Source organism: Oncorhynchus gorbuscha, linkage group LG20 (assembly GCF_021184085.1).
Source record: "Oncorhynchus gorbuscha isolate QuinsamMale2020 ecotype Even-year linkage group LG20, OgorEven_v1.0, whole genome shotgun sequence".
NCBI classification, from domain to species: Eukaryota; Metazoa; Chordata; class Actinopteri; order Salmoniformes; family Salmonidae; genus Oncorhynchus; species Oncorhynchus gorbuscha.
Genome location: NC_060192.1, coordinates 29850784 through 29861488, shown reverse-complemented (window position 1 = coordinate 29861488; position 10705 = coordinate 29850784). Strand labels below are relative to the sequence as shown.

At 42.4% G+C, this 10705-nt stretch overlaps 1 protein-coding gene across 2 annotated transcripts; it reads left to right on the top strand.

Annotated features, from left to right (window-relative positions):
• The first annotated feature begins 6904 nt into the window (after positions 1 to 6904).
• Positions 6905 to 9620, top strand: LOC124007288 (putative uncharacterized protein FLJ46204). 2 transcript variants are annotated; one of them, XR_006833898.1, is made up of 4 exons: positions 6905 to 7065; positions 7823 to 7870; positions 8145 to 9137; positions 9232 to 9620. XR_006833898.1 is itself a non-coding variant. In XM_046317743.1 (3 exons), exons 2-3 carry the CDS (start codon positions 7839 to 7841, stop codon positions 8815 to 8817), a joined length of 705 nt encoding a protein of 234 aa, XP_046173699.1. In that variant the 5' UTR covers positions 6905 to 7065; positions 7823 to 7838; the 3' UTR covers positions 8818 to 9620. The 2 variants fall into 2 exon arrangements, 1 of the variants encoding a protein (XP_046173699.1); XM_046317743.1 differs by having other exon boundaries at positions 8145 to 9620.
• The last annotated feature ends 1085 nt before the right edge of the window (positions 9621 to 10705 follow it).

The following is a 10705-nucleotide window of genomic DNA, read 5'->3' as shown; positions in this document are numbered from 1 at the left end:
TGTCATATCTGTTCCGCCCGCTAGGGACGGATGAGACTGAATTAAGATGAGGATTAATATTGACTGCTACTGATGTAAAATATTACTAGGTCTTTAAGGGTTTATTCGGAAGATAACAGCTCTATAAATATTATTTTGTGGAGCCGCGACTCTCTAGTTAATTACATTTACATGATTAGCTCAATCAGGTGATATTAATTACGGAGAAATTATTCTATAGAATAGCATGTCATATCACTTAATCCGGCAAAGCCAAAGACACAACACTTCACTACATTCCTAAAGAAGACAATGTACTTTTTACTCCATACATTTTCCCTGAAACCCAAAAGTACTCGTTACATTTTGACAAGAAAATGGTCCAATTCACACACTTATCAAGAGAACATCCCTTGTCATCCCTACTGTCTAAATATTTTTAGACTTTTACTCAAGTAGGATTTTACTGGGTGACTTTCGCTTTTACTTGAGTCATTTTATATTAAGGTATCTTTACTTTTACTCATGTATGACAATTGAGTACTTTTTCCACCTCTAGAAATGTGGCTTTATGGAAGACATTATATAGTAAAACCTGCAAAATGGCGAATGTGAATCATGAAAAAAACGCACTACCTTCCCTGTGCCCATATAAAAACACTACCCTCTCTGTGCCCATATAAAAACACACACTACCCTCCCCGTGCCCATATAAAAACACACACTACCCTCCCTGTGCCCCCACACCCCAGTACATTTCGAATTGTCCATAACCATGTTATTATGTTAATCATCTGTAAATTCAGTCTGATGTATGGTTGATAAGGGATTATCTCTGACACAGTACTACACATCTGCAACTGTGACAATAGGAAAGCCATAGTTACTAATTTGGAAAGATTGACCAGAATATTTGAGGTTATAGTGAGCTACAGTTTTGTAACAATTAGAAATGGAACTCCCTTCAGAATCACTTTAATTTGCTAAGTACATTTAGGCATACCCAGAATTTAACTCTGTGATTGGTGCTGCCAGCAATAGACAGAAGAATTTACACAAAGTCTACATACAATATATACAATAGTACCGACTCACAGCCGGGGTAGTCGAAGGAGGACAGAATTTCAGGACAAAAAAAGACCCAGCTATATACAGCAGCTCATTCTTAACAGATATTCCAAGGGCTTTCACTGGATGATGTCACACATACTCTAGCTTTCATTAAACACACCACTATTCTATGACCGGTCAGTTTAGGGTCACTATTAATCATCTCACATCATCATAGGCTGAAAGGCCTCCTGCCATGTCAAAACAACATAGATGAGTAAAAGAGATTTTTTTTGGCATTCCCCTTTAAGGTAAACAACAAGTCATGTCCTGTAAATTGTATTTTATTTATATATATATATATATATTTTTTTTTTTACCTTTATTTTACCTTTATTTAATTGATTTAATTGATTATGGCAAGTCAGTTAAGAACAAATTCTTATTTTCAATGACGGCCTAGGAACAGTGGGTTAACTGCCTGTTCAGGGGCAGAACGACAGATTTGTACCTTGTCAGCTCGGGGATTTGAACTTGCAATCTTCCGGTTATTAGTCCAACGCTCCAATTGACAGACGAGGCTAGTGTAAACAAGCTAGAGTACACATAGGCTACTTCAGCATTTCCCGTATTTCCTTGGCACTCCATCCAAAGTGTAATGATTAAATGATGATTTGCGTTTATGCAGTGCTTTTTTCCCTTCTAAGACTCAAAGTACTTTACGTTGCATGAGGCTAACTCACCCCAATCACCACCAATAGACCTATGCGTCTATTGGATCAATAATTCCTCTGTTAAACTGCAGTTGAATTCATACAGGTAACCTACCTGCAGATATATGATCTACATTTGATCAACCTGTTGCAGGAGAACTTTCCTACAATGCAGGAAATGTAAAACTTGTAAGTTATTTGAGGTTTGAAAAGGCTTCTTGAAAAATACTAACGGGCTGACCCGGGAGGACCCATGTAGAACGGGCACTAGTAGAGCTATTCGGTGCCAATGGACAGGGTTCAGCCACCACAGGTCTGTCCAGCAAGAACAAGTCTAAGATATCTCAAATAAAAAATCTAATCAATCAAATATAACTTTATTTGTCACATGCATCGAATAAAACAGGTGCAGACTTGAACATGAAATGCTTACTTACGAGCCCTTTTTCCCAACGATGCTGAGTTAAAAAGTAAGAAACATTTGCTAAAACGAATGTCAGGAGCTGCAGGAGCCGCCCGTCTGTCAGGAGCTGCAGGAGCCGCCCGTCTGTCAGGAGCTGCAGGAGCCGCCCGTCTGTCAGGAGCTGCTGGAGCCGCACGCCAGTCAGGAGCTGCCGGAGCCACCCTTCACTCTGGCGCTGCCGGAGCCACCCTTCACTGCCGGAGTCTCCCGCCTGTCCGATGCTGCCAGAGTCTCCCGTCTATTCGGGGCCCGCTGCAAGGGTCCCCGGTCCCAGGTCGGCGGCGAGGGTAGCCGCTCCAAAGGCGCCAGTTAAGTGGGCCAAGACTATGGTGGAGTGGGGTCCACGTCCCGCGCCAGAGCCGCCACCGCGGACAGATGCCCACCCAGACCCTCCCCTATGGGTTTTGGTTTTGCAGGTCTGCACCTTGGGGGGGGGGGGTACTGTCACGTCCTGACCTTAGTTCCTTTTTTATGTCTCTGTTTTAGTTTGGTCAGGGCGTGATTTGCGGTGGGCATTCTATGTTGTGTATTCTAGGTTTTGTATTTCTGTGTTTGGCCTGGTATGGTTCCCAATCAGAGGCAGCTGTCGATCGTTGTCTCTGATTGAGAACCATACTTAGGCAGCCTGTTTTCCCACTAGGGTTTGTGGGTAGTTGTTTTCTGTGTTTTACCATACAGAACTGTTTCGGTTTTCATTTATTTCTCTTGTTCTTTTGTGTTCGGTTATATTTCAATAAAATATGGACACTTACCATTGGTCCGATCTTTCCTACTCCTCCTCAGAAGAGGAGGAAAACCGTTACACAAAGAGTCGCAAAATATGTATATAGCCCTGCCTTATTGACGTTTCACTACAGACATACTCTCAAACTTTTGTTTTACTTCAATGAAAAATACCTCCATCATTGCAATCAACCGTAGCTTAGGCTAAGGCTCCTCTCTTGCAGGGCAGCCCCAGAAAATGTGGCCTGCCACACAATTTTATTTATTGGCTTTTTATATATTTAAGTAATTACCAGTAAATGGAAAACCTGCGCCCCAGTGGCTTTCCATAGCCCCCTTACACACACTGCAGAGTGCTCTGTCCATTGTGCTGACGCAGTGCAGTGGAGATATGGCCTACAGATTTTGTGCCAACCTGTCACTTAATCATGTCAACTTATTTTTCTATAGGGACATAAAATTCAAAGTAGGAGGTACAAGTTTCAACTGAGGGGGCTAAGCCCCTTTTGCCCCCTACTGGAGGCAGCTACATGTCAGCTGTACACCTCACTAGGCGATCTCACTCATTCTGACTAGAAAGGGGGAGGGTAAACTGTGATTGGCTGAGAAAGTGGGGTGACTTGTAGCTACCACTAAGGTGAAAAAAAAACAAGGGGTGTCGGGCAAGTACAACTAACTAATAGTTCAGGGGTGCTGAAACTGCTAACAAAGGGCTGGTCTTTTGAACACTTCTGAAGTTAGTAATTTCCACTTTGACATTTCAGACTTGAACCACTACAAACATTTCCATTAGTTATTGTACACATAAGACTTCACATTTCTTGTTGTTGCAGGATTATTTTCTTGCAGTAGCAAACTGGCTCAAATTAAGATCCTACATCTGTATTTCAGATTTTTGTTTTTGAACATGGTCATGCATGACCTTTGAAGTGTTTTGGTCACAGGCCAGTTCACTCTGTGAACCCATATTCTCCTTCTTGATAAGTGGTATTAGTATATACAAAGCATGAATGGAGCCGGTGTTTCTAATAAGGAACGAGAGCTTGCTGGTTAGAATAGGTCATGTTCAATGATGCAGGATAAGCCAAAATCATGCATCTTGTATGGGAAATTCCATGCTACAAATACACACTGGTTCTTGGGACTTTGTCTTAAACTGTGGGCCTATATGCCATGTAGGCCTACTGTGGAAATGGTGCTGTTATTTACTGCTTTGTTTACCTAGAATACCACACCTCAGTCCCCACTGGGATAAATAAACCTATTATATAATAACATTACAGCATGTATTTCCAATCAAACGACCAGACAGCCCCCTTGTGTCCATGATATTCAGGTGTGCCATCAAATATGAATTTGTCTCTGTCTTTATTATCATGAAATAGGCTAAATAGACCTCTCATCGTTCAATAACGTAAACTGTGAAGTTTGACCAAGTTGACTTGAAATCAATCCTGTATTATAGCAACAATGTGTTGCCTTTGAAAAGCATAGTGTCATGGCGTCATATAGGCTGCAATAGATTGATATGCTCATTTATGTTCAGCGCGCTCACAGCCAATAGGAGCTCTCTGGGTAGCCTAGCAATGATAACTGGCTTTTTATAACAGGCATTTTCGAGCCAACATTTAAACACACTTCATTGAGTGCGTTCTGTAAGCCTCGCTTTTGACTAAGGAGATGGCCTACTATATATAAACTGCTACACAAGTAGACTAACTGGGTGAGATTAATGTTCAAAACAAATTGCTATTATTTATTATTCAGTGTATTTCTTTTTGGTGGATTGGTTTTTGCATGGTGATATGCATAGCATAGCATAGCGTAGAATGTATGCACACATGACTGTAAGTCGCTTTGGATAAAAGCGTCTGCTAAATGGCATATATTATAGCATAAACTGAAAGCACAGCTCACACAGCTGAACTACTGGCTGCTCAGAAATATTTCAAATAGCTTCGTGTGAGTCAGAAATGAATAAGAATGAGTTTGTTAGGCTATTTTATAATAATAAATAATAATAATATATGCCATTTAGCAGACGCTTTTATCCAAAGCGACTTACAGTCATGTGTGCATACATTCTACGTATGGATTTTAATAGTCTGGCTTTAGGGCACTTATTCTATGACCGTCTCTTCAGCTGCTGGCCTGTTGCTTGACTCTTAAAGAAGATAGGCAATTGAAATATTGCCTAACATTAGCTGTATTGTTGAATTTGTTACATGTTTTAACTGATAATCCACATGAACAGCCTACATGGAGTTTCCCGCCAAACAATGCAGGCAAACCAAACATCCGTTCAATAGAGTGGCAGTAAATGACATGCCTACCTTTACTGTAAGAAGGAAGTGACTAATGACATGCCTACCGTTACTGTAAGAAGGAAGTGACTAATGACATGCCTACCGTTACTGTAAGAAGGAAGTGTCAGTAATGACATGCCTACCGTTACTGTAAGAAGGAAGTGACTAATGACATGCCTACCGTTACTGTAAGAAGGAAGTGACTGTAATGACATGCCTACCGTTACTGTAAGAAGGAAGTGTCAGTAATGACATGCCTACCGTTACTGTAAGAAGGAAGTGACTAATGACATGCCTACCGTTACTGTAAGAAGGAAGTGACTGTAATGACATGCCTACCGTTACTGTAAGAAGGAAGTGACTGTAATGACATGCCTACCGTTACTGTAAGAAGGAAGTGACTAATGACATGCCTACCGTTACTGTAAGAAGGAAGTGTCAGTAATGACATGCCTACCGTTACTGTAAGAAGGAAGTGTCAGTAATGACATGCCTACCGTTACTGTAAGAAGGAAGTGACTGTAATGACATGCCTACCGTTACTGTAAGAAGGAAGTGTCAGTAATGACATGCCTACCGTTACTGTAAGAAGGAAGTGACTAATGACATGCCTACCGTTACTGTAAGAAGGAAGTGACTGTAATGACATGCCTACCGTTACTGTAAGAAGGTAGTGTCAGTAATGACATGCCTACCGTTACTGTAAGAAGGTAGTGACTGTAATGACATGCCTACCGTTACTGTAAGAAGGTAGTGTCAGTAATGACATGCCTACCGTTACTGTAAGAAGGAAGTGTCAGTAATGACATGCCTACCGTTACTGTAAGAAGGTAGTGTCAGTAATGACATGCCTACCGTTACTGTAAGAAGGTAGTGTCAGTAATGACATGCCTACCGTTACTGTAAGAAGGAAGTGACTAATGACATGCCTACCGTTACTGTAAGAAGGAAGTGACTAATGACATGCCTACCGTTACTGTAAGAAGGTTGTGTCAGTAATGACATGCCTACCGTTACTGTAAGAAGGAAGTGACTGTAATGACATGCCTACCGTTACTGTAAGAAGGAAGTGTCAGTAATGACATGCCTACCGTTACTGTAAGAAGGAAGTGACTGTAATGACATGCCTACCGTTACTGTAAGAAGGAAGTGACTGTAATGGCATGCCTACCGTTACTGTAAGAAGGAAGTGACTGTAATGACATGCCTACCGTTACTGTAAGAAGGAAGTGACAGTAATGACATGCCTACCGTTACTGTAAGAAGGAAGTGACTGTAACGACATGCCTATCGTTACTGTAAGAAGGAAGTGACAGTAATGACATGCCTACCGTTACTGTAAGAAGGAAGTGACAGTAACGACATGCCTACCGTTACTGTAAGAAGGAAGTGTCAGTAATGACATGCCTACCGTTACTGTAAGAAGGTAGTGACTGTAATGACATGCCTACCGTTACTGTAAGAAGGAAGTGACAGTAATGACATGCCTACCGTTACTGTAAGAAGGAAGTGACAGTAACGACATGCCTACCGTTACTGTAAGAAGGAAGTGTCAGTAATGACATGCCTACCGTTACTGTAAGAAGGAAGTGACAGTAACGACATGCCTACCGTTACTGTAAGAAGGAGGTGACAGTAACGACATGCCTACAACTACTGGAAGAGGGAAGTGTCAGGGTGTAGCCACGTGCAAGCGAGTCAGATCCTCAGCGTGCTGTCTGTCCTACGATCAGAGACACCGGTCCCGATACCAAGGATTTACAAATACACATCAATATACAAATAAGATCAACTAGAATTTCAATTTGAAGCAAAAGGAAGCAGAAGACAGGTGAGTGTGAGCGACAGGTATGAGTACCCCATGGTTTAGTACATCGGGAAGGATCTAATTAATGATAGATGTAGCGCGTTAGAATTAATGCTATATACTGTAACCCAATGTTAACGCCAATAATATATTAGCGGAAGTATTCTTTATGTCTGGTTAAGAAAACAGTCCTGTATAGGTCTAACACCCTGTATAAGAATACCCATATACTCTTAAGTTTGTCACTGAATACTTCGTGTCAGTTTTAGAAGCGAAGTGGTAACAGACTTTTGCCATCTGGCTCATTCAAGACATAGCCTTGTCTATACTGAGCTACAGGCTTCTGAACATGGTAGAAAACGTGAAGATCGTTAATTACGTTGTATCCTACAAATGATGGTGGGATGGTATGGAGATGCTCGTCTCCCTTTAAGTTGTAGACTTAGAACGTGTGACAGGCTGAAATCACCAAGTGCAAAAATATGACTTGATTTCAGATGCGATAAGATGACTGATATCTAACCTTTGTGAAATTAAAATAGGAGTATAATAAAATCAGGGGGGAAATCAGATTATTATTATCACCATGTTTAGTAGAGGGGATTTGTAGTTTTTATCAGTGATCAACATAGATGAAGTAAGATGAAAGAGTGCAAACTCGCCTTCAAAACATCCTGAATCCCCAGCCGCCTGGCAAGCCGATTGTGGTTATTTTAAACACACCAGTATTTCAAGGAGCGACACGTTCTGAAGTTATCCTCTGTCCCTTGTTTTTATACAGACCCAAGAGTACCAGGATGACTACCCAGAAGAGTGCCCCAGTGGACCGGTGAGTTACTCACTTTTAATTGGTTGGATCATCTGAGACAAAAACCTGTAGGAAGCAGCTTTCACAAACTTCCTCACTCACTTTCCCTATTATCTGAGCACTGGATGGCGATCAGAGAAGAAATCACATGGTATATTGGTAATTACTCAGTAATAATAACCTAGGAATTACTTGTTTCTTTGGAATTCATAACATTAAGCACCACTAGGTAGTGAGTGTGTTGTAGGAGCGGTTGTGATGTGGCATGTGAGTGATGTCTTCTGTCCCCCAACAGAGGCTGTGCTGTAGCCGTCATCATCTTCATCCTGGTACTGGGCACACTGCTGCCATGGAACTTCTTCATCACTGCCATGGAGGTACCACAGCTTCTCTGTCACACCCACACAGCATCACTGCCATGGAGGTACCACAGCTTCTCTGTCACACCCACACAGCATCACTGCCACGGAGGTACCACAGCTTCTCTGTCACACCCACACAGCATCACTGCCACAGAGGTACCACAGCTTCTATGTCATACCCACCCACCCACACAGCATCACTGCCATGGAGGTACCACAGCTTCTCTGTCACACCCACACAGCATCACTGTCACGGAGGTACCACAGCTTCTCTGTCACACCCACACAGCATCACTGCCATGGAGGTACCACAGCTTCTGTCACACCCACACAGCATCACTGCCATGGAGGTACCACAGCTTCTCTGTCACACCCACACAGCATCACTGCCATGGAGGTACCACAGCTTCTCTGTCACACCCACACAGCATCACTGCCATGGAGGTACCACAGCTTCTCTGTCACACCCACACAGCATCACTGCCATGGAGGTACCACAGCTTCTCTGTCACACCCACACAGCATCACTGCCATGGAGGTACCACAGCTTCTCTACCTCATCACAACCTGTCACACAGACTCACAACAAAAATTTTAACTGATTGACATGGATGAATATTACACATTCAGGCAATACTGTCTAATATTAGTTTGTTCTGTGTTGAGAGTAGGGGGCTTGTGTCACCTCTGTTCTCCCATTGTTTTCTGCTGAAGTATTTTGACGACCGCCTCAAGGGGACTGCGTCAAGTATCGGATCGACCTTGGTTACTAACGGGACCACCCCGGTTACTAACGGAACCACCCAGGTTACTAAAGGAACCACCCCGGTTACTAAAGACTACAGGTTTGCCAGCTGGATGACTCTTCTAGCCCAGTTACCCCTCCTCCTCTTCACCCTGGCCAACTCCTTCCTGTATCAGCGGTGGTGAGCAACAACTACAGGGTTCTATGTGTGTTACTGTTGTTTCCACCTCTATAGTGTAGTGGTCTAACTCAACCTTTATCTTGTGTGGCGGTAGGATCAAAGAGAAGATCCGGATTACTGTCAGTATGTTCTCCATCCTCTTCCTCCTCACTGCAATCATGGTGTGCCCATGCAGCCTCACAGCTTCTTCTCTATCACCATGGCAACTATATGGTTCATCAACTCCGAGTTGGTTCCCACCCGTCTTCATGTCTTTGGGTCCGGTTGTATATAATGTAATTAGTAATCATATACACTACTGTTCAAAATTTTGGGGTCACTTATAAATGTCCTTGTTTTTGGAGGAAAAGCTGATGTCCATTAAAATAACATCAAATTGATCAGAAATGTAGAGTAGACACCCGCAAAACACCGGTCTCAACGTCAACAGTGAAGATGCTGGCTTTCTAGGCAGAGTTGCAAAGTAAAAGCCATTTCTCAGACTGGCCAATAAAAATAGAAGATTAAGATGGGCAAAAGAACACAGACACTGGACAGAGGAACTCTGCCTAGAAGGCCAACATCCCAGAGTCGCCTCTTCACTGTTGATGTTGATACTGGTGTTTTGCGGGTACTATTTAATGAAGTTGCCAGTTGAGGACTTGTGAGGTGTCTGGTTCTCAAACTAGACACACTAATGTACTTGTCCTCTTGCTCAGTTGTGCACTGGGGCCTCCCACTCCTCTTTCTATTCTGGTTAGAGACAGTTTGTGCTGTTCTGTGAAGGGAGTAGTATGCAGCATTGTATGAGATCTTCAGTTTCTTGGCAATTTCTCGCATGGAATAGCCTTCATTTCTCAGAACAAGAATAGATTGACGAGTTTCAGAAGAAAGTCTTTGTGTCTGGCCATTTTGAGCCGGTAATCAAACCTTCAAATGCTGATGCTCCAGATACTCAACTAGTCTAAAGAAGGACCGTTTTATTGCTTCTTTAATCAGAACAACAGTTTTCAGCTGTGCTGACATCATTGCGAAAGGGTTTTCTAATGATCAACTAGCCTTTAAAATTATACATTTGGATTAGCTAACACAACGTGCCATTGGAACACAGGAGTGATGGTTGCTGATAATGGGCCTCTTAACACCTATATAGATATTCCATAAAATAATCTGCCGTTTCCAGCTACAATAGTCATTTACAACATTACCAATGTCTACGCTGTATTCCTGATCAATTTGATGTTATTTTAATGGACAAAAAAAGTATTTTCTTTCCAAAACAAGGAGATTTCTAAGTGAGCCCAAACGTTTGAACGGTAGTGTAAGTAGTAGCATCACTATTTTCCCTGATGAAAATGTGTTCCGAGGAGTTTTCATGTGTAAATACACTAATTTCTATCACATCCCCTTTCTCTCTCACACACATCCCCTTTCTCTCTCACACACATCCCCTTTCTCTCTCACACGCATCCCCTTTCTCTCTCACACGCATCCCCTTTCTCTCTCACACGCATCCCCTTTCTCTCTCACACGCATCCCCTTTCTCTCTCACACGCATCCCCTTTCTCTCACGCATCCCCTTTCTCTCT

Coding starts and splice junctions, on each gene's coding strand:
- LOC124007288 (XM_046317743.1), top strand. CDS start 7,839: ATGACTACCCAGAAGAGTGCCCCAGTGGACCG. Junction 7,871..8,144: donor AAGAGTGCCCCAGTGGACCG/GTGAGTTACTCA, acceptor GTCCCCCAACAG/AGGCTGTGCTGTAGCCGTCA.